Genomic DNA, 24,181 nt, shown 5'->3' on the forward strand with positions numbered 1-24,181 from the left:
TGGCCAGATCGCTTCTGAAAAAAGAGCTACATAGCTCAGTGGGCCTTGTCTGGTAAAATAAAATAAAAACGAGTTTGGCTGAGTTCATTTGGTACAGTTGCCGTGTCGGTAGTGGTGCACAAGCACAATGAACAACAGGCCGACACGACGTCAATGACAACACTGCGTGGCCTTGAAATCAAAAGAAACATATCATGTGCGGGGAATGACCCTTCTTCATAGCACGACCATCATTCATTTGTTTCCTTTTAAGGCCGCGTTGAGTCGTTGTGTTCGCTGTGGGAGCACGCGGCGCGGTGGGGCCACGAGCCGCGTCTCGGGAGAGGGGAGACGCCGGGGCACAGGGCCCCCCCCCCCACCGGGGCCCAAGGCCCCCCCCCCACTCTTCATCTGTCCACACCGCGTGAGGTCGCCGCGGTGCTCGGCAGTCGTCACCCCAGAGCCGAGGCCGCAGGGCCCAATCGTTTACTTGGACTGCAGGAGGAATCCGATGAGCTATGAAGCTCTTTTTCACAGACGGCCAGAGTGGTTGGTCCACCGTGCATAACAGGCCTTACAGGCGGCAGATGGCAGTGCACACACCAATATATTATTGTACTGCCCGCTGACCGTCGTGGTGAAGTATGACCAAACACCCCAACGCCCGACACGGCGTGGGGAGGCTGTATTCCACAAATGGATAGACTTAGGGCTCTGAACGTTGAGTTTGTGTGTTTAGATCCTTGTCCTTGAGTGACTCGAGAAGGCTGGGAGGGGGGTTGCATGGAGGGGATGTTGGGGGGTGGGCGTGGGGTTCAGCGGTGACGTCGGAGAGACGCTCCCATCATCTCGCGTGCAGTGGGACGAGTGGGGGGGGGCGAGGCCACGGTGGGTCGGGGGGAGACGGACGAGGGAGAATCGATGTCTGCAAACCTCGCACAATGGGGTGCACGATTATTGATTTCAGTTGTCGTGTGAACGCTCCCCTTAAACCCATCACAACGGAGATAAAGTACGCACTTTAAAATGGGTCAGCAGAGAGGAGGGGTGGGGAGAGCTTGGGGGAGAGCGGGGGATGGGGCGACCCGAGGAGTGAGAGTCTCATCCAGACCAGGGAGCTCACTGTGCTGGGCCCCCCCCCCCCGTCTGTCGCCATTCACGGTCACGGGGCTCCTGCGTCCCCGACCCGAGTGCGTGCAGCTGGAGCCGTGTCCCCGGCTCGCTCCCCCCGCCACGAGCCACCCCGCAACGAGCCGCCAGACGTCCGTAGTTGGGCTCGCAAGAATAATAATCCGACAGGCAACTTCGTGAGGTTTGTCACGTCAACAAAACGTGCCCACGAGTTGCCGCTTTCAGCACGCACGGTGCGTTGACAATTCGAGCCCCGTGACTTGTGAACAGCGCCTCGGCTACAACGTGTTCCGCTTCTACCGCTCGTATCCAACCAGCACGGGGAAGGTGCTGCAGGATACTGTACTCCGTCAGGGGAGTGCAGCCAGGTGCAACACGTGAGGCGTGAATCAGCGATGACTTCGCCATAACACAAACAACATCAACACACACAACATCAACACACACGACATCAACACACACGACATCAACACACACAACATCAACACAAACAACATCAACACACACAATATCAACACACACAACATCAACACACAGCATCAACACACAGCATCAACACACAGCATCAACACACAGCATCAACACACACAGCATCAAAACACAGCATCAACACACACAACATCAACACACGACATCAACACACACAACATGAACACACACAACATCAACACACACAGCATCAACACACAGCATCAACACACACAACATCAACACACACAACATCAACACTCACAGCATCAACATACAGCATCAACACACACGACATCAACACACACAACATCAACACACACAACATCAACACACACAACATCAACACACACAGCATCAACACTCACAGCATCAACATACACGGCATCAAAACACAGCATCAACACACACGGCATCAACACACACAACATCAACACTCACAGCATCAACATACACGGCAGTAATAGTGGTAGCCACAACGGAGGCCGCTCGACATTGTAACACCCCCCCGCCCCCCGTGGCCTCTTTTTTATCTTACCAGGCTCTTATAATAAACTAGCGGGAAGCACCCGACGTTGCCCGGGCGAAAAAGACACACACACATCGACTTACACACACACTGACATCGGCCCACACACATAGGAACACATCGACTTACACACACACATGGACTCACACACACAGACATCGACATTACACACACACATGGAGTTACACACACACAAGGACTCACACACACACATAGACTTACACACACACATTGACTCACACACAACAACCGCCATTCGCCACGAAGTAGCGGTGACGTCACCACGACGCTTGTACCAGGCTATGTGCACCTTGAGGCCACGTGAAGTGTCGACCGCCCGCTGGCAGGAGGTCACGGGGCAGACCCAGCAGGTGCCACAGGTCGACTGACACGACTGGCTGATGCACCACATGTGCCCCCTACTGTGCCAACTTTCTGTGCTTTAGCCTCAGTGTGCCAGGACCTTTCCTGGCACACTGAGGAGTGAGATGCCCCTGTAGTTGTTACAATTTGTGCGATCCCCCTTCTTAAAGAGTGGAACCACCAGGGCATCCTTCCAATCCTGCAGAACCCGTCCAGTGGTCCAGACTGTTGTTATGTCATGTAGGGCAGTCTGTGCACAAACGCCGTTCTTTCCCCTAATGATGGTAATAGGTGCGGCGCTGCAGGTTACTTTTTTGATGCCATTTAGGCAGATTCCATCTCATCAGTAACCCGCGACCACCACCCATCCTTGCAGTGCCTCACGGCTCTCCGAACCCCTGAGCGAAGGCTGCGGTAAGCCTCCTCATTCTCCGACGTGGGATGCTGTAGCCGATGAGAGTGGGCCTGTCGCTTTTTCTCAGCCAGCTTGAACACCTCCTCTGTCAGCCAGGGTCTCTGGGGAGGTCTCGACCGTGTACACAAAGCAGCCATTGCAGCTGCATGAGCCACATTCCTAAACCTCGCCCATTTCCCCTCGACATCAGGAGGAGTGGGAGACGATGCCAATCCCAGCCACAACCGATGATGAAATTCTCGCTTGCAACTTTCATCAGCTAGCTGAGACCATGCCACTAAGGGTTTGAATTGGGTCCTGGGTGTACACCCACCACCGGAGTGGAAGAATGGCAGGCGCATCTTACAGATGACAAGTCGATGGTCAGTGAGCAGATCAGCTCCACGGTAGGTCCTGGTGTCAAGGACATGGGCCCGCATCCGCTGTTCCGTCACTATGTAGTCCAGCAGATGTTCTTGCCTGGACCTGGCATGCATCCATGATGTGGTGTAGATGCGCCAATGCCAGAACAGCAGAACAGCGTGTTGGTAATTACAAGGCAATGGGCTGCACAAAAATCTAGCAGCCTCCTGTCTTTGTTATTGAGCTGATCTGGCCCATGCCTTCCAATCACTCCAGACCAGGTGCCAGCATCATGACCAACTCGGGCATTGAAGTCACCCAACAAGATGACTCTATCCCGAGGGGCCACTTTAGCTAGCACCTGTGACAGGTCATAGAAGGCATCTGACTCATCGGCCTTGCCTGCAACCCCCCATGGATGTTCGTCTTGAGTGGGGGCATAAGTTACCACGACCACCACTCCTCGCCTCTGGTTGATGAAAAGGCGAGCTCAAAGTGGCCTGGGGCTTAGAGCTTCCCACACCTCACCGCCACGCTCCTACGCCCCCTTCATTATTTTATTCAGAAGAAGATCCACACCCTGTTGTTTGGCAGTCTCCTGTCGCGAGTAGAGGACTGTTCACCCCTCATGGTGGCAGGAGCCAGAGCCGGTCCACCGGACCTCCTGAATACCACAGAGATCCAGGCGGTACCGGTCCAGCTCCTGACAGAGGAGTGACAGCCTCTCCTCTGCAGTGAGCGTTTGAACTTTCCACGTGACCACACGTTGTGGTTTATTGTTGTTTCTGGAGGATTCAGTCTCCTGGCTCTGCCAAATGGCGTTTGGCCAAGAGACGTCATAGACGCCTGTGCCCCCGAAGCCTCCGGCACAAGCTTATTTAGTCGTGATTTAGTGATAATTAATTGAAGGTGGAGGGGTTACCAACCCCTCGCACCCATCCAGAGCCCCCATTTGGTTGCTGTGGTGGTCACAAACGCCATGAGGGGAAAGGCCAATCGGAATTGGCCCTCCCCCCACAGCACTGCCCACGACAGCGTTGCCTGTCCGGACTAATCACACATGGACTTACACATGCACATATCGACGTACAGACACACAACGACTCACATACACGCATCGACTTACACACACACGCATCGACTTACACAAACACACATGTACTGAAACACACAAATACATAGAGTCACACACACATAGACCTACACATACACACATCGACCCACACACAAAGACATCGACATACACACACAAACACATGTCGACTTACAAACGCACATGGACTCACGCAGACACACATTTCGACACACACAATCGACTGACACACATGGAACCACACACACATCGACTAACACACACAAACACATCAGCTTCAGCACACACATACATAGACTCACACGCACATGGAACTACGCACACACATATGGCCTTACACACACACATCAACTTAAACACACACCGCACACACACACATATGGACGTACACAAACACAGCGACGGTCACACACACATACTGTACATTGACTCGCACACACATTGACGCAAAAACACACGGACTCGCAGACACAACGCACACACATAGATGGACTCACACGCACACATGGACGTATACATGCACACTCTTATATAGAGTAAATAAGTTCGTAAATAATAGTTATCTATGTACGTGACTTTCACGAAAGAAGCAAGGGAGAGGGGAAATGCACACATGTATAATAATTAATTAGGAGCGACTGCGAGGGTGTTCCGGCATTTTGGTGCAAATATTTGCCGCGAGCAAGAGTGGGAAATTAATGAAAGTCAACGAATACAAAATTAACCTAATCTACCTGTAATTATGAGCAGATGTGCACCAATCAAGCATAATTGACATAACGTCACTGCTCAACCCCCGTACTGAGAGGGCAAGTGTAACTATGATAGAATGAAGATGTAATTGAGTATATGTATTGGTTTGCCCTTGTGCAGTAAGTGATATTGCATGGCTGGTTATGCCTCAAGAGTACAGAAAAAGGCTATTCTTCATAAACAATGGTTCATCCCTGTCAAGAAATATCTTATCTATAAAAGGCAATTTGTAATGAGTAAACAGTCAGGGTAATGTTTGAAGGGAGCCGTAAATCTGTGTGACCTTGCTCAGTGTCCACACGAAAGATAATTCCCCTCTCACCCCCACCGAACGCGCGTCAGTTGGTAGGGTCGAGCACACGCTATGTAAGAAATTCATAACCGAAAACAGCATTAAAATCGCTAAACACATTCCTGCGGAGGGAGCTGGTAGGAACGGTCAATGGCCATGGTCAACGGCGGCGTGGTGTATTCCGCAAATATGCCCGACTGTGAGGGCGGGCACAAGCCGGCGTGAGTAGGTTAAACGTTGAGTTTTATAAGGACACCACGGGGTGACTAGCCCCTCCCCACCCAGCCCCACCCCTCCCACCCCCCACCCAGCCCCACCCTCCCCCTCCCCACCCAGCCCCTCCCCACCCAGTCCCTCCCCACCCCGCCCCTCCCCACCCAACCCCTCCCCACCCTCCCCTCTCCACCCAGCCCCACCCCTCCCATTTTTGGATGCACGACGGACGGACACAATAATCCCCTGTAGGCTGGTGGAACCAAGTGGTTCCTACCAGTATCAAACTACTTTGAAGGTGATGGACGCGAAATCGGAATAGCGCTGGCTCAGCACGGGGCTTATGGCGTGGGACCTGGTTACTTGTTTTACACAGTTTGAGAGCCAACCCTTCGCAAGTTTCGGCCACACACAGACAGAGAGACACAGACAGACAAAAAATGCCTTTCATAGTTAAGATAATAATTGTAATTTCTATTTCGCTCCCACACCGCAAACCATTACAACTTACAAGGGCGCTATACCCCTTGCTCTGTTCAAGAAACGTGTGAATTACAATTTTGATGTTTTTTAAAAGCTGTTTGTTTCTGGCCGCTTGGGCCTGTGTTCAGCAACTGTTTAAAAAAAGTTGTTAATGCATTAGGCTGTCACCTTGGCATATAACTTGCATAACATGGTTAATAGGACCATTCTCACACGCACTTTAATGGTCCAAATTTGAACAATCCCGGCACATTACTCATTTGGGATTATATCCAGCAACCATTATCCCCTACTGCAAAAACTTGGCAGGACCCGACGGAGTCTTGAGACTCAGCGAGGCCGTCCAGGATAAGCAAGCCTAATGCTAATAATAATGTTGCGAGCATACAATACTCTGGTCTTATCATTCGTGACGAGCATTGCCATCGTCACGTGGGGAGCGCGTATCGCTATTGCTGTGCCCTACACGAGGGGAGAACGAGGCTCTGTAGCAGCCACGGCAAGCGTCACTTGTACCCTCGTCAGTGTACACACGAGTAGTGCACGTCAATTCGTACTAGTCCAGTCAGTCTATAAATCACCTTCCGCAGACGACTTCTTGCAGGAAATGTATAATTTAGCATCGATTTGTTTGTGCAGTGATGACGATTTTACGAGATCTTCCTTTCTCTCTGTACTTTTATTTTAGTTGTAATGTGACCCAGGTGACTTGCACATCATGATCTCGAGCTTCTCACCTGGCTAAATACAGCAACACTTGAACCGTGGCAAACCACCTGCAAACGGACTGGAGTGTGGGGCTGCATGAAGCGCTTTGCTTGGTGGTGCAAGGATGGGGTTCCGTTGCCGGAGCTCTCTTCTGTTGTGAGGACGACACAGCGTGTTTACTCTACACCACGTGGCACTGCGTGAATTTACCTAAAAAGGGAATCAATGGAAAACTAAATGTGGTTCGTGTTAGGGTGACAGGCACAATGGCCTTCCAATGTTTGCCACAAGTGTGCGGTTTACTTGAATACACCGTTGAAGAACAATCCAGTCAGCCAACCGTTGGGTGGCCTCGCACAGTGAGTCACGGGGGTCGCTTGACCATACACCATGGTGGTGTTGATAAAAAAGGTATTTTGGGAAGGGGCACCCCATTACCAGTTCAGATATCATTCATCACTGATGCTCGCTGTGGTTGTGCATCGACATCAAGTCACTTGAGTTTATAATGCAATGTACTGTCACCGCTCCAAATACAAAAATGCACCCTACTGGGAAGAATACTCCATTCAAGACACGTGTACTTGTGTATATAAATCATTTAAGATGTCTAAGCATCCTAAATACATCTGAAATATGTATAATTTCAAGGAGGTGCATATTCAATTTAATACTGCAAAACAAACCCTTAATTTTACTGAGCATTTAGGAAAAACATAACTGGAATGCAACTGTCATTACATTCGAGTTTCATCTATTAAAGTTTAAACTGGGTCACGCAAGCTGCAGCCGTCTGGATCTCATCCCCATGTGGCCTTTCCTACAGATTTCTGCCACAGCCCCAAGCAGTGTGGTTACAACACACCAGCAGATGGCAATTAAAGCGTTAAATAATTAATTTCGTAACATTAAACCACCTCCATAAAATAATAAAATGCACGTGACCACATGCACGTGACCACAAAGAGGAAAAAAACTGGGTCAGGTGAAAATCGTCAGGTGGGTTAACAGAATCAGAATATTTACTTATACGGGAGGAATCCAATGAGCTATAAAGCTCTTTCACAGATGTCCAGTAGGGGCACGGAGTCAGACGTTAACGAGAGAAGCATCCAAAGGCTGATTTACCTCCCAAATTGAATTGAGTGCTGTGGTCGATATGCTGCCCAATTCCAAGGGCGCATTAAGCCGGCGATGAATCGCGGCAATGGATAAACAGACAACGCACGCATCGTTCCATCCTCACAGTATCGACAGCGCCCATCGACCGACCGCACAACTCGCAAACGTACCCGAAATAAAACGCGCACCAGTGAAACGACCAGTTGGTATGTGACCTCTTTATTTATTTTCAAGAACAAGAACACAGTACAGGACTCTTGTAGCAGAAAAATAGGGCTTCACAAATATGCGTGGTACAAAGATAGGTGGGACTCCGAACCCCATGAGTTGGATAGAAAAAGTAGGACACACACCAAAATTTTTTTGTTTTGCTTGAAGGAGCGCGGCCACTGGCCGACAGAGGGACGAGCCTCCGGCTCTAGTACTCCTCTCCCTCCTCCTCGCCCTCTCCCTCCACCGAGTCGACGCCCACCTCCTCGTAATCCTTCTCCAGCGCCGCCAGATCCTCGCGAGCCTCCGAGAACTCCCCCTCCTCCATGCCCTCTCCCACGTACCAGTGCACGAAGGCGCGCTTGGCGTACATGAGGTCGAACTTGTGGTCCAGGCGAGCCCAGGCCTCGGCGATGGCCGTGGTGTTGCTGAGCATGCAGACAGCGCGCTGCACCTTTGCCAGGTCTCCCCCGGGCACCACGGTGGGCGGCTGGTAGTTGATGCCGACCTTGAAGCCCGTGGGGCACCAGTCGACAAACTGGATGGTGCGCTTGGTCTTGATGGTGGCGATGGCGGCGTTGACGTCCTTGGGCACGACGTCGCCGCGATACAGCATGCAGCACGCCATGTACTTGCCGTGGCGGGGGTCGCACTTCACCATCTGGTTGGCCGGCTCGAAGCAGGCGTTGGTGATCTCGGCGACGGACAGCTGCTCGTGGTAGGCCTTCTCGGCCGAGATGACGGGCGCGTAGGTCGCCAGCGGGAAGTGGATGCGCGGGTAGGGCACCAGGTTGGTCTGGAACTCGGTGAGGTCGACGTTGAGGGCACCGTCGAAGCGCAGCGAGGCGGTGATGGACGACACGATCTGGCCGATGAGGCGGTTGAGGTTGGTGTAGGTGGGGCGCTCGATGTCCAGGTTGCGGCGGCAGATGTCGTAGATGGCCTCGTTGTCGACCATGAAGGCGCAGTCCGAGTGCTCCAGGGTGGTGTGGGTGGTGAGGATGGAGTTGTAGGGCTCCACCACGGCGGTGGACACCTGCGGTGCCGGGTAGATGGCGAACTCCAGCTTGGACTTTTTGCCGTAGTCGACCGAGAGGCGCTCCATGAGCAGCGAGGTGAAGCCCGAGCCCGTGCCACCGCCAAAGCTGTGGAAGATCAGGAAGCCCTGCAGCCCCGTGCACTGATCCGCCTGGGTCACAGACAGAGAGGGAATCACATTAAAACCACAAGGCTGCATTCAATGTTCAAACATTAATTTATACGGTGCTTAATGACAAGGGATATGATGTATCAATGCATTAAACTTCCTTCGTAAGACACATACATCATGTGAACCTTTGCTACATTTATTGACGGACTTGTCATCATGCTTCGGCGGTGCCTGTTGCAATCTCACCACTCTCGCTCACCTTGTCCAAACCTGCACTGTTGCTCACTCTCTGCTAATGGCTCGACATATTTCGCTTTGCAATGGGATGGACGGTGGTCTTCGAACCGCTAGTTCTCTCCAATAAACATTTTGGGCCCACTCTGGATGTTAAACCATATCCTCTTAAAACATAAACTAGTGCTTTAGAGGGGACCTTTGCTCATCCTTGTACTCTCATTTGCCGTTGATGTTGAACTTTTTTCGCACTGTCCGTAGCCAACCGTGCTAATCGGAGGTGCGAGAATCTCCGGTTACAAGCATAACGATGGCCAAAACCGATGAGGACAACGACAGCGCTGATGGCTACGTTTCTGAAAGAGGTGGAGTACTCTGTGGATGGGCTCTCTCACCAGCTTGCGGATGCGGTCCAGCACCAGGTCGACGATCTCCTTGCCAATGGTGTAGTGGCCACGAGCGTAGTTGTTGGCGGCGTCCTCCTTGCCCGTGATCAGCTGCTCGGGGTGGAAGAGCTGGCGGTACGTCCCCGTGCGCACCTCGTCTGCACACGCAGGCCACGCCGTTCGATTAACACCTCACACGTCATTTTACTTGCAGTCCGTAGTCACGTGCGATCGTCAAAAACGCCAACGGGAAATAAACTGTTGTGGCTGATAGCGCTTCGTAATGTAATGTATTATACAGCCATTTGTAAATCCACTTCTGTGGTCAGTGAAGGTTGGTGAATTGGGAGTCCCAGGACCAGTTTATATATAATATGCCACTTATGTAATCTATGGCCAGGAATCAAACTTAGATCACCCAGTTCATTGCTTTGACAGCACTTAATGTTACAATGTTTTATTTCTTGTGAACAGGCCTTGGTCTGTATTACAATGCACCGTGGCTGTGCATAGATTATACAATGTGCTCGATTGTGCTCAATGAGCTACATGTTTGTAGTGATCTCTTGCTTCCCACACAAAGCAACCCAGTAGTATTTCTGCAATGGGCCCTCTATGAGGAAATATCTATGAATACTGCCCAATTAAACAAATGCTGCTAGAAAACAATGGTTCAGTAAGCCTATCACCGGTGAAAAGACAAATGTTTTTTATACATTAGCCCTGGTCAGGGGAATGTGGAGGATGAGCAATGTCCCACATTAATTCAAAACATATAACGGAGCAAAAGTCACAAATGGCCTTGACGAATTGTCTGTGACCGAGACATCTATTTACCAAAAAATGGGGTTGTCATGGTTACTGGACATCTGTGAAAAATATCTTAATGGCTCATCAGATTCCTCCAGTATAAATAGTCTGAATCTGGTTCGCATGGGCTGTGGTGCAAGAAATGAAAGGGGGTCCCCATCTCTGTCCCATCTCCCCCCACTCTCTGGTTTCACACGGGAGGCCCTCACGCACCCACTACGGTGGGCTCCAGGTCCACAAACACGGCGCGGGGCACGTGTTTGCCCGCGCCGGTCTCGCTGAAGAAGGTGTTGAAGGAGTCGTCGCCCCCTCCGATGGTCTTGTCGCTCGGCATCTGCCCGTCGGGCTGGATGCCGTGCTCCAGGCAGTAGAGCTCCCAGCATGCATTGCCGATCTGCACGCCAGCCTGCCCCACGTGGATGGAGATGCACTCACGCTGTGCGGGGAGCAGAGGGGACACAGAAGGAAACAGACATTGACATGGGGTCAGTACCAGCAGAAATATTGAGTGCCGACACAGGGAGAGGTGGTGCAGTGGTTTATGTATTCTGCTACGATCTCTGCAACTTGGATTTTATTCACCACCATGCCCGTCGGTAGCATGTTGTGCCAGCGGCGGTGCAGCGATTGTCAAACATGGCAAAATGCATTCGATTACTATGTGGCCATCTGTGGTAAGTGGCTTCTTAATGCCCCCGGGCATCCCTATATGGGATGCTGTGTGTAAATACCAACAATATAGGAGAGCAGTTGCCTCTATTTAACCAGAAAATAAAATATAGGCAAGTTGAGATATACAGCAATGCATTTTTTGCAAAGGCAGCCTGGGTTACATCAAGCCATTTCGAAAACACCAGAATATACTACGTCTCACAATGGAGAGACCAGGCAGAGCCACACGTGTGGTTCTATGCTCCACCATCCCCATCGTGTGCCGTGCCAGCCTCCATTGTTGTTGGCTCGCAGCACTCGCCTCACTCGTCTGTAACAGGGGATCTTTGTCTTTAGGGAGTCGTGGTATGGCTCTGCAGCCCGCATGACTCCAGTCTGATTAATAGTAGGCTGCACATTCTTTAGCGATTACTGTATTTGCTTAGAGCTGGTGGGGTTTTTCTTTATATGTGGCCGAATAGCCCATTAATTATTTAAAAAGGCAGATTTTTCGTGATGGTAGTTCGGGGTGGGGGCCGTGCGCCGTGGAAAGAAAACAAGATGGGGTGCGGAGAATGATGTATTCTCATTACTGGGCTTGAGATAAAGGATGTCACGCTCTGGGATGGGCTAGAGAGGGAGGGGCAGCACGAGATGGAGGGGAGTGGCGGAGGCTCCATGGGCAATGGGGAAATGCGGTTCGTGCAGACTGACGGCATCGCGTAGCCGTTTGCTGTAACAGCAGCAGCAGCTACACACACGGTAGCTGCTGCTGTTGTAACAACGGACGTTAACGGGAATACAGGCACGGCCATTGGCCAGTGCCAGTGTGGCTGGGAAAGAATGACATCAGGTTACTCAAGCCAAGCGCTCTCGTACTCGCAATGTAATTTTCTTTGTTTAAATTATATGGGCGCATTGCGGTGCCTGTCATCCCATGTAACGCGCACATCCGTGCGTGTAACACCAGCCTCGGTGCATTTTTTTAAAACGCATTTATTAATGTACAATACACACAATAATCGAACACAATACTCACGCGAATGTATATTTCATAATTGCACAATAAAAAAAATCTAAAAAATTACGAAGCTTAACCTGCCACGACGTTGAATATGTTCAATATGAAAAAAAAATAAGATTCACGATCAACCATGGTCAATCCACTGCTGGATGAATACATTGCATATTGTGAATTTCAACAATGATGACAGCTGAGAAAAAAAATCACAGTGCAACAAATGCAATAAAATCTAACGGTGCGGGCTTTGGCGAACGGTCCTCAACGCCGCAATGCGTGACAGTTATTTATGTTATTGGTTCTTTCGGTAAAGTCACGTAGAAGGGAAACAATACAATTATTTGTTTTATATTTGTATTATTTTGTTTCCCTTCAACGTGACTTTACCGAAAGAACCAATAATATTAATCCCTGCAGTCACGAAAGCTTTAAATCAAAATATATTTATTTATTTAGCACAGAAAACCCAACATGGCCAATCGCATCCCCTGGAAAATTCTCGATATGCGCGGTGCCTCCTTTTACAGAGAATCCCGTTCATTTCTATTTTACCCTGCAATTCAACGAAACAGGCGCACCGTATCGATATAGACATAGGCTTGTGACGGTGCATATATATCGTAAAATAACATGAATTGTGATATACTTTACCATGTTGTTGTTTTAGCTGAACGAAGGAGGCGACTGGGTGAGGAGGATCTCGCTCGTCTCAGCCTTTATGCAGCTGCCGTGAGCTCGAATGGCCGCCTGGCCTCACCGCTCCGCCTTTTATACTCCGCGCCCACGGCGACGCGGAGCCGTCCGAGGGTGGCAGCAACGCGAAGGTGCGGGGAGGGGGGCGCGTGCTCCCATTGGCTGCGCCGCACCGCGTCCGTTTACCATTGCCGTGGCGGCAAAGTGAGGGACAGCGCTGATTGGCTCGTTTGAATCTTAACGCTTTTGTCCAGGTAACCCCCCCCTCACCCCCTGCCCCCCCCACAACCGCCGCGCTGTTTGTAGCAACGGAAGCGAGGCGCGCGGCCTCGCGGCAGGGCCGCGCCGCGTCCGTTGCCACGGCGACCTGATTTGCATGAGAAAGGTCGCCATGGTAACGGCGTTTAGCACAACACTTTTACTCAAACAAAACTCTCCAGATTTCAAGAGAGCAACGGTCGACGGTTTAGTGCGAGACGCGAAGCACGCACGAGAGAAAGAGAAAATAAAGTCATCAACACAACTTAATAATGTCAAATAAAGCTAGGTCTGGCTGTTAGTTGAGTTTGGCTCGCCCCCGTCAACACTACTCGTGTCCACCTCGGGCAGGAATCTCACTCCAGTTACCGGCTTCGTGGCGCAGTGTACCGAACGCTGCGCCATCGCTTAACTCATCCAATAATCAATGCCTTTTGACTTATTTTGTGCAATGAAGAAGGCCCATTACCCGAAACGTCGCCTATTATATATTTGTTTTCCTTTCAAGGCCATACACAGTGTCATTGATGAGCGTGTTGAGTTGTTTCGTGCGATTGTGTACCACTACCAATCAGCAGATCCGTCACCATATTTGTTTGCATTCCATTCTGAAGGCAAATAGGAGGGTTTTAACTTCTCATCAGCACGGTTGTAGCCCGATTAAACCATTGCCACCCGTGTCGTTAAGTGATATATCTATCATAATAGAGGTTTGTGGGTTAGATCGCGTAAATATATAAATGTGTCGTTTAAACCCGCCACCACCCGACACAGCCAACTAGTAAGGGTTGTCACGTAAACAACGTGGCCAATTCGTCACTAGTACAGCACTAGTGTGTAGTGTATTGTATAGTAGTGTAGTGTGTAGTGTATTGTGTAGTGTATAGTGTAGTGTATTATGTAGTATATAGTGTAGTGTACTAGTACAGCACTAACCAGTGTGTTGGAGAGCCAAGCCACAACATTTACAAACTGATCTGTCAGGCTGTGTCGCCTGATGAAGCTAGTTGTAATTACTGGCGAAACGTCGTACTTAGTTTGTGAATGTTGTGGCTTGGCTCTCCAACACACCGGTTAGTGCTGTACTAGTACACTACACTATACACTACACTATACACTACACTAAACAACTATACACTACACTATACAACTATACACTACACTATACACTACACAACTATACACTACACTATACACTGCACTACACACCAGTGCTGTACTAGTGACGAATTGTCACGTTCTGTTTACGTGACAACCCTTACTAGTTGGCTGTGTCGGGTGGTGGCGGGTTTTAACGACACAACATTTATATATTTACGCGATCTAACCCACAAACCTCTATTTTGGATGATATTGGTCGCAAAATCCTTCGTGTTGAACTGATATATCTATCGTTTGCTACTGACATGAATTTGTGGAAACACAATAGTTCCCAACACTAAAGCCTGTGTACCATTTGATAATTATTTAACGAGCGGCTTTTGTTTGGACATCTTACTTTGTATGGTAACTACATCTGAAAAGAGTGACTGAATCAATTAATTGAAGGGAAACCCGAACTGGAATACGACACTCGAGGTGGAGGCTGGGAACCCTTTGTCTCCACGAACAAACTAGACAGTGTGTGGTGGTCATTTTAGGCTGAGTCGACCTAGGGGAGTATCGGGCAGACTAGCATGAAGGGTACAGTGAAGAACCCTGACTAAACACACACATATAGTTCAGACATACCATGAGCACACGATACAATGTACACAAATTAAAGACAAAGACCCCCCGTATAGGATATTCAGACTGTTGTGGCAAGTGGTGTCAGCGAGCCCCTCGGCATCGTCATCCTGAAGGAATCCGATGAGCTAAGAAGCCCTTTGTGCACACACGTCCACCTCTTGAGGCAGGCAGGGCACACGCGATGTGGTGGGTGGCCAGCACCACGCACGACCACTCGCTTCGCCCCACAAGTGCTGACGTTTAAGGCTGAGTCGACCTAGGGTTTGCCCGGGACCGGCTCAGATATTCACCACAGCCTTTGATCCTGAGTGGGAATCGAGCTTGGGTTGCCGGGCTGCCACCGCTTCCCACAGATTAAACACGCACATACTAAAAATAGATACCAACTACACAGACCTACACAACACACACACAACACGCACATACTAAAAATACATACCAACTACACAGACATACATAACACACAAACACACATACTAAAAATACATAGCAACTACACATACCTACACAACACACACACACAACACGCACATACTAAAAATCCACACCAACTACACAGACATACTAAACACACACAACACACCGAGAGAGGCATTATGAAATTGAATGTTGACCGTTGCTCAGTAGCCGATACTACAACAAGCGAGGTGGAATGGCGCCTAGCAACGTGGAGTTGAGATCTGAGTGGCCACGCCGTCATTGTGAGCCCTCTCACACACACACGAGGGGAGCGACGTGGCAGGCAAGTTCCACTCTGGAGCAAACACATCGTCGTCACCCGAACTGCTGGTGAGAAAGTCCGCATACAACAGCAGGCAGGTTCATTCGGGGAGTTTATATTTGTGTGTCACCAGGTGAGAACCCAAGAGGCCAGGATGAGTCTCGTCTGTGACAGTCACCTGGGTCACCAACACGACAAAAGCCATCCGATGACGAACAGTGAATCGGAGTGAGTTAATCTCTACTCTTTGGTTCTTTCGTGACTGCAGTCACGAAAACTTCAAATCTAGAATGAGTTGAATCTCACTCATTCACTCCAGCAGTCACTCGCTCGCCAGCGGTCGGTCGCCTTCTTATCACTCTTCTATCGCTACGAGATGGGTGACCCCGCTACGAGACGGGTGACCCCGCTACGAGATGGGTGACCCTTGCCACGAATGCCACTCTGTTTCCTCCACCCCTGTCGAGGGCCATCAGACTGTGTCGTCGTCGTCGTCGCATCCACACGACTGTTCAACCACACACCAACACTCCGGGCCGCTTTGCTTTCTTCGCATCCTCAAGTTTGGAATTCCCCTCCTCTCATCTCTTTTCCCAAGCGATATAATATTCTTTGGGTCTTTGGATATAATCTTTATCAATTCCAGAAACCTGTTCACTCATATTTTACTTTTACTAGTTATGTATCTTGCCGTGTGTACCAAGTGGTGAGGTGTCTGGTGAGTTTTGAGAGTGGCCAAGAAGAGAGAGGAAGACCACATGGCAAGAGAAACCAGTTAGGCGAGAAGCGTTGAGAAAAAGGGACTGATCATATGGGGAAGATAACCTCGTCTGTAGGACGGGCTGCCCTGAAGTAAGTTATACTTCTAATAGTTGGATTTCTTGCTGGCAGATTGCAGTTTTGGTCCTGTGGGTCTGTGCTCAGTAAGCAGTGATTTTACAAATAACACGGCTGAATTGCTCATACTATTCACAGGCATGTGTACCGTACTGTGCACCAGATGTATCATGGTTTTCATATATTACGTATACATTTCCAAAGACTCGTCATTATAAATAATATCTTTCACTCGAGACCGTTCAATTACTTCAGGATGCAAAGATATTCAAGGAGGCATTTCCCAAACATCTCCACGCAGGTCCATGCTCAAAAAACACTGAACACACTCGTCAATAATACTGTGGCATGAAAAATATAGAATAGGCGACGTTTCGGGCAACGGTCCTTGTACACGGCACATAGAAGAGAAAGAGTGAAATATAGTCTTTGAGACTCAATGACGCTTTCCTGGACACACATAACGGACACAGACATTCACTTTGTATTCGCGTATTGCACTTTCTGTGATATCGCAGCATCAGGGTTGGTGGCGACAAACTCATCCAGCAGTGGATTGACCATGGCTGATGATTGTCATCTTCAAGTAATCTAAAACAAGAGTGGTATTTCTCTTTCCTATACAGCTACATCACTTTCAATGTGCACGACGACGAAAGTAATTTAGAATCTCACACTGGGTCGTATGAATAATGTATAGGAATGGATGTGCGCCCGTGCCCATTTAATAAACGCAACCATTAAATATGCACGCCATGTACACGTGCAGGCATAGCATATCAGCCGTTGGCATCTTCTACGTTATGCCTGGTTTAAATAGTTTAGTTGTATAGTTTAGCTTTTTAGTTAATAGTTTACATATGTAGAGTACATTTTTAAAAATGTAAACGCGGCTGGCTGCAGAGCGTAATGCACAAAATAAACCTTCACACGTCCAACAAGTGATTTCCAAATGCAATCTGTATGGGTGGTGCTTATTGTCAATTTACAACCGGAGCCATTTGTGGAAATTCAACGTTCATATGGCGGGCACGAGTCTGTCCATAGAGCAACCACTGTGGACTTGCCCATAAAGTGGCAGTCGCCGTTGATTGCAGAGGCTCGTGGTCAGAATACGATAGGGCGCCCCAGTTATTACTGCAGGCGCATTCACCACACATACAAGCCGTCTGCTTTACAGTGGACGTTAAAGATCCCGCGACGTGAATCTAATAGAGTCGGGATCACACGGAGCAGCAGAAGCAGCAGCAGCAGCGACATCGCCCCTACTGTGAGATGACTCCAGACGCCATAGCCTTGCACTATAATAATAGCGGAATACCAATGTTTGAATTATCATTAACTAATGGGTTTTTTTTATTGTTGACGTATATATCTCACGATCTTGATGTATAAGACACTATAGCGTGTGCACGTTAAGCGAGTGGACTTGTACTACAATTGGAGTCGCAAAAGCTTTTGATGCGAATACAGAGGGAGCGGTGGCGCCGTGGTTTACGCACTGCGTTTTAGAACCCAACCTCACCCGAGTTCGATTTCCGGCCACGGCTAAAATCAGTGGCCAGTTGATATTTGAACGTCACGGCTAGAAGGGAATGTATGTATGTTGAACTTCTTTCGCACCGTACGTAGCCGACCGTGCAACTCGGAGGAATGAGCGCCAGTGGTCGAGACTGATCACATCCACCACGGAGATTGAGCGATACAATCAGCCAATGTGCCTGAGCTAGATGGACTGATTGCATCGGGAATCCGTCAGCAGTGGATAGACCATGGCTGATATGACAGGACGCGACGTTGTGGATCGTGTGAGTGTGCAGTCTATTAATGGATGCACCAAATGCTTTATTTATCCAGGTGAGAGCCCTTGAATCTGCACAAGATGTGAGGAGCCCGGGGACCTCATTAGTGCAGCGCATTGCGATGTGATCCTCACTACACACTCACTCACTGCACACTCTGCCTGCACGACACACCAGCCTACACCACACAGCCCTACAGCCCACCCACCCTGAACCACACACCACTCTGCCTGCACGACACACCACCACACAGCCCTACAGCACACCCACCCTGAACCACACACCACTCTTCCTGCACCACACAGCACACCCACCCTAAACCACACACCACTCTGCCTGCACCACACACCAGCCTACACCACACAGCCCTACAGCACACCCACCCTGAACCACACACCACACCAGCCTACACCACACAGCCCACCCACCCTGAACCACACACCACTCTGCACCACACCATGTTCATGGTACGGGCTCGTGTGTGTGTGGTGCAGAGTGTGGGGTGTATGGAGAGCGGTAGGGGAGCGGTTAGCCCTAGGTCGACTCAGCCTCAAATGAGCACCTGATGAGGTGTGTAAACATCGCCACTAGGGATACAAAGGTGGCCGGGCGTGGTGTTAGCTACCCACCCCCTCGTGTGCCGTGCCGGCCTTAATAAGTGCTCGCGAACAGCACTTTCCGCAACAGTCTGTGAAGGATACACGGGGGATCTTTGTCTTTGGTGCGTGCTCCAGGCGGCAGCAGCAGCAGCTCGCTGTCAATGTGTGGCTGGACACGCGGTGCTGTTCATCCGGAGCCGACGGGAAATCGTCCTGACACAACACGGGGTGGGCTACGGTCCCTCGGTCCGATGTGACCTTCAGAGCCCAGTCAGAGACAAAGCTCCCGGCTCATAGACCGTAGGGGGGGGTGCTGTTAGCGAGCGCCTATCAAGGCAGACAAGGCACGCATTGAGGAGTGGCGTTTGTGTGGCCTGCAACAGGCGTCTCCCTCCGTCTCCCCGTTCCTGATGTCTTTAAACCAAATACTCATTTTAGGCTGAGTGGACCTAGGGGGAATCCAGAGAATGGCTGTAAAAACAAACATCCGTGTGTTGTTTGAAGAGCTTGTGTAAATACAGGGTGCTTCAAAAAAATGTTAACACTTCTGAGAATTTGCTACAATGCCACAAGAAATGTGCCTCCGGACTCTGGAGACCACCTGGAGAAGATTCCAGGCGTGTGTTGACAATGATGGATACCAAGTGGAGACTCTTTGACTTTTTGAAGCTATTAACATACATTTGTTCTCATGTTACAGTGTATTACAGTGTATTATTCGCTCTTTTTTCCAATAAAAACGATAGTCCCATGTAAGTGTTAACGTTTCTTTGAAGCACCCTGTAAAATCACGAGGCACAGGCACAAGTGATAAAGCGCCGTAAAAGTAACGAAGGTTGACTCAGGTGGCCCGACTGGGATAAACCAACACCACGGGCACGCTCACAGACGCCGCTCCTGAAACTAAGACGCACCCATAGGCGGAGTTTGACTTCTATACTTGGGGGGTTGGGGGCACGCGTTCGCTTTGTCCCTCACATTATGAATCGCGGATGTATATAATTTAATCTCAATTGTAAACTACTGAAATTAATAAAGGTGTCCAGTTTGTGGGGGGGGGGGGGCGTTGCACCCCCCCCAACTCCGCCCATGGAAGCACCCCAAACGTGTACCCGGTGCCAGTAGTATTGATAGTTATCTGAACCGGTCCTGGGTTTCCCCTAGGTCGACTTAGCGTGAAATTAGTACCTGTGCGATGTGTAAATGTGTGTGCGTGTTTTGCACAGTGCCTTGTGACCTCCGGGTGAAAGGCGCTTTAAGAGACAAAATTATTATCAGCATTGGAGAGCCAAAGGCGGCCGGACGTGGTGCTGGCCACGATGTACCTTGCCTTCATAGGTGCTACTCGCTATTAGCAATTGCACCAAGAGGCTGTTAAAGGCTTTACAGGGGATCAATGTCTTTGTATACATTCTTACATCTGGTGTTGCATTGGTTTGCTCACTGTGCTACAATCCAGGCAACCTCAGTTCAAATTCTGTCCGTGCAAAACACTGCTAACATTATTTTCATTAAGTATGAGCCTCACCCTAAGTCCACTCAGCCCGAAATGAGTATTTGGTGTCGTGTGTTGAATTGTCAACACACAGCCATAAGAGGCAAATCCTGCCGGGCGTGGAACTGGTCGTATGCGCTGACCACTACCTTACTCACGTGTGTCATACTGGTCTTAATAGGTGCTCGCTAACAGGATTTGTCCCAACATGTCGAAATACTGTTCAATTGAGGGTTTTGGTCCTGTTAGATTGGCATACATGCCGTGCGCTGGGCATAGGTCAGATTCATAAAACTCTACGGCTCACATCACCTCCTATTTATAACCTTTTGTTTCTGATGCGGACAGTCATAAACCTCTTTGTATTCCTGCGATGTCACTGAATTATTTAGACGAGCAATTACACATGGCTGGATAATTTGCTGGCACGAGATTTATATTTTGGGCTCGCTGATTAGCAGACGAGATACGCTTTAAAATGGAGCGCACAGGGTGAGGGCATTTACAGGACTTGCACTCATAAATTACCATTGGCAAGCAGAACGACATCGTGTGATGTGAAGATCGATTCTAATACCACCACCCCATCGGCCACAAGTGGGGTTTGTGGCCAAGAAAAATGTGATCGCACGAAAAAAATTCAAATTAACAAAATGTGAACAGGGGGCGCAGAGGTAGGGTTAGGGGTTCGTATGAGGATCAGCAGGAAGCTCGTGATAGTGGCTGTTGGCTAGTTGGTTAGGGCTAGAGTCAGTGTGAGTGTTAACTATTATTATTTGGTTCTTTCGGTTAAGTCACGTCTAAAGATAAAATAATAAATTAAATTAAATAATAGAATACGACGTTTCGATTGCAACACAAGCAATCATCATCAGGTATAATGAAATAGCGACATAATATCTAACCAGAAAACTATAGACAGACATATTAGCAGACAGATATCACAAGATACATACATAGCGAGAGCAACACAGGTGACAGAGAGGGGTGATCGTCTCTGTGGGGTGGCCTTAAATAGACAGAGGGGGGGCGGAGGCAGAGAGAGGGAGGGGGGTTAGAAAAAATTAGCATATCAATGAGTGGTCCAAAAGAAAACGTGGTGCTGCGAGTACGATGGCACAGCAAGCAAGCCTGAAAATCAGGAGAAAGACACACTAAAATTAAATAACCTAGTAAAATATCGAAATGTAATGTAATACAACACAGAGGGTCGGTCAACACACAATTAACGCATAGCCTGGTTGATTACGCTGTGCCATCGTACTCGCAGCACCACGTTTTCTTTTGGACCACTCATTGATATGCTAATTTTTTCTAACCCCCCTCCCTCTCTCTGCCTCCGCCCCCCCTCTGTCTATTTAAGGCCACCCCACAGAGACGATCACCCCTCTCTGTCACCTGTGTTGCTCTCGCTATGTATGTATCTTGTGATATCTGTCTGCTAATATGTCTGTCTATAGTTTTCTGGTTAGATATTATGTCGCTATTTCATTATACCTGATGATGATTGCTTGTGTTGCAATCGAAACGTCGTATTCTATTATTTAATTTAATTTATTATTTTATCTTTAGACGTGACTTAACCGAAAGAACCAAATAATAATTCCTGCAGTCACGAAAGTTCTAAAATTAAGATTGTTAACTATTACATTATTTTACCAGGTAAGGCCCACTGAGCTATATAGCGCTTTTTCAAAAGCGACCTGGCCACAAATGATAGCTCAACGAAGTGGCTTATCATGTGGAAATTTATAGCAGCCAAATACTCTAAACGCATGTTTCTAAATGTGGAGGGAAAAGTCGGAGGACACGGAGAAAATCCACACGACCACATGGCGAACATCCAAACTCCATATATACAGGGGTCAGGGTGAGGATGAAACCCACGACCTCCTCCATACCAGCCGAGGGAGATAACATCTCGCCACCGTGGATTAACAGTAGTGGCTGGTTGGCTTGTTACTTATTGTTTGCGTTATGTCCAGATCATGCTAAACGACATGCGTTACAACCTGAATTTACATGCGATATATGCACAGCCCAACTGGTAAAACCCCAAGTGGTAGAGATACGACTTGAGTGTCTAGCGTGCTCCACGGCATGGTTGCTCCCCTCCTCCTCATCCATCGGGTGACCTTTTCAGCTTTGGCCGCTTTTCGTTTCTGGCACTCGCAGCTCCCTAAATCATGCAATGGCAGGGGGATGATCCAATTACACGACTCCTTTACCTCGAAACACAAATGCGGGGTGGGGGGGGACTGTACTGAGAGCAACGCGGTTGCTAAGGGTGAGAAATATTTCACCGCTGTCGTCAATAATCATGAACGTTTCCTTTTAAGTTGAAACCAATTTTTCTCTTGAGGTCTAATTTTCCGGTGAAAGTTTGCGCCGATGTCTCCAAACTAAATGGAGAAAATTGCCGAGGTCACGTGATGCATTTTAGCCACTAAATTAAAAGGTGAACTCGGCCCATGGCCTATAACAAGCAAACAGTGTGGGCAGTGACTCTACTCCAAGAGCAGAGAGCTCACAGAAGATTAGCATTTTCTTTCGTTGGTCATAAACAGCATTACACAATGCTGCCGTACAGTATATGGGAAGGAAATACATTATGTATTGTGTTACTTATAGTCTCTGCAACACGATGCTGGTTATTTTGTGTAGCCTATTAAATTATAAATCGACGTACATGGATAGAAACTGATTATTCAGTAACATCAGAGCACAATAAAAATGTTGATCACAAGAAACTGCGACCCAACAACAATGAATGAAAATGCAAAGGAAACCAAATATTTGAAACTAATTATCTGGTGATGCTGCTGCATTGGCAATGGTGCACAATCACAATAAAAAAAAACTCAATATAATCGTCAATTACATTACCTGTTCTGGCAAACTTTGTGCAACCAAATATCCACAGTGACATTCAAACAGCAAGGGAGTTTACACGTTTTTTTGTTGAATGACAACCACCTACCCTTTTGATTTAAAGCTTTCGTGACTGCAGGGATTCATCTTCTTGGTTCTTTCGGTAAAGTCACGTAGAAGGGAAGTAATAAAATAATAAAAATAAAACATAATAAAATTATTCTCACGACGTTTCGGCCACAACGCAAGCAGCCGTCCTCAGGTGAAAACCAGGTCTACGTGACTTTACCGAAAGAACCAAGAAGATGAACCACCTACCCATCAACCGAGACCTCACCAATGTACCTGGCTGCCAACTTAAGTCCCAAATCCCCCTTCTGGGATCGCACTGCAGTCACCATCCTAGAATCTCACCCATATCCGTAAAATCGCTGCTTCTGTTGTGCGAACATCGTGGAACAATGTGGACGTCCAGAATAAACACCTCCTCATTCGAGACCCAGACATTCCTCCTCGAAGACACCAGTGGAGCCATTAACCGCATCATGACATCAACAGGCCGATGCGCACGTCTCCTTCATGAATGACAAGCCACAGTGGTGAGATTGTAGCCACGCAACCCAAACTCTGGCCTACAACCACAAAGTCAACCACTGTGGTCTGTGCTCCTTCAATGGAGGCACAGCAAAAGGACACGGACGCTCTCCTAAATCCCTCACGTGGCTAACAGACCTTGACATTTGCGTTGATCTCCGAAACATATTTCTTACATACACGAGAACTGAATAGAACTGCCTTCAAATAAAACAATATATATGGGC

The 24,181-nt window shown here is 48.8% G+C and overlaps 2 protein-coding genes across 2 annotated transcripts in view; one reads left to right on the top strand and one right to left on the bottom strand.

Annotated features, from left to right (window-relative positions):
• Positions 1 to 8,094: 8,094 nt before the first annotated feature.
• LOC144724464 (tubulin alpha-1A chain) lies at positions 8,095 to 13,119 on the bottom strand. Its single transcript, XM_078603623.1, has 4 exons — positions 13,005 to 13,119; positions 10,895 to 11,117; positions 9,881 to 10,029; positions 8,095 to 9,290 (listed from the first exon to the last, which is right to left on the bottom strand). Exons 1-4 carry the CDS (start codon positions 13,005 to 13,007, stop codon positions 8,310 to 8,312), a joined length of 1,356 nt encoding a protein of 451 aa, XP_078459749.1. The 5' UTR covers positions 13,008 to 13,119; the 3' UTR covers positions 8,095 to 8,309.
• Positions 13,120 to 15,800: 2,681 nt separating this feature from the next.
• The window catches only part of LOC144724476 (dnaJ homolog subfamily B member 6-B-like), a 30,830-nt gene continuing 22,449 nt past the window's right edge, over positions 15,801 to 24,181 (top strand). The window contains exon 1 of the mRNA XM_078603671.1: positions 15,801 to 15,824. The gene's annotated coding sequence lies outside the window, so the exon portion shown is untranslated. The remainder of the gene's footprint in view (positions 15,825 to 24,181) is intronic.

Source organism: Lampetra planeri, chromosome 2 (assembly GCF_965212315.1).
Source record: "Lampetra planeri chromosome 2, kcLamPlan1.2.h2, whole genome shotgun sequence".
Classification (NCBI taxonomy): Eukaryota; Metazoa; Chordata; class Hyperoartia; order Petromyzontiformes; family Petromyzontidae; genus Lampetra; species Lampetra planeri.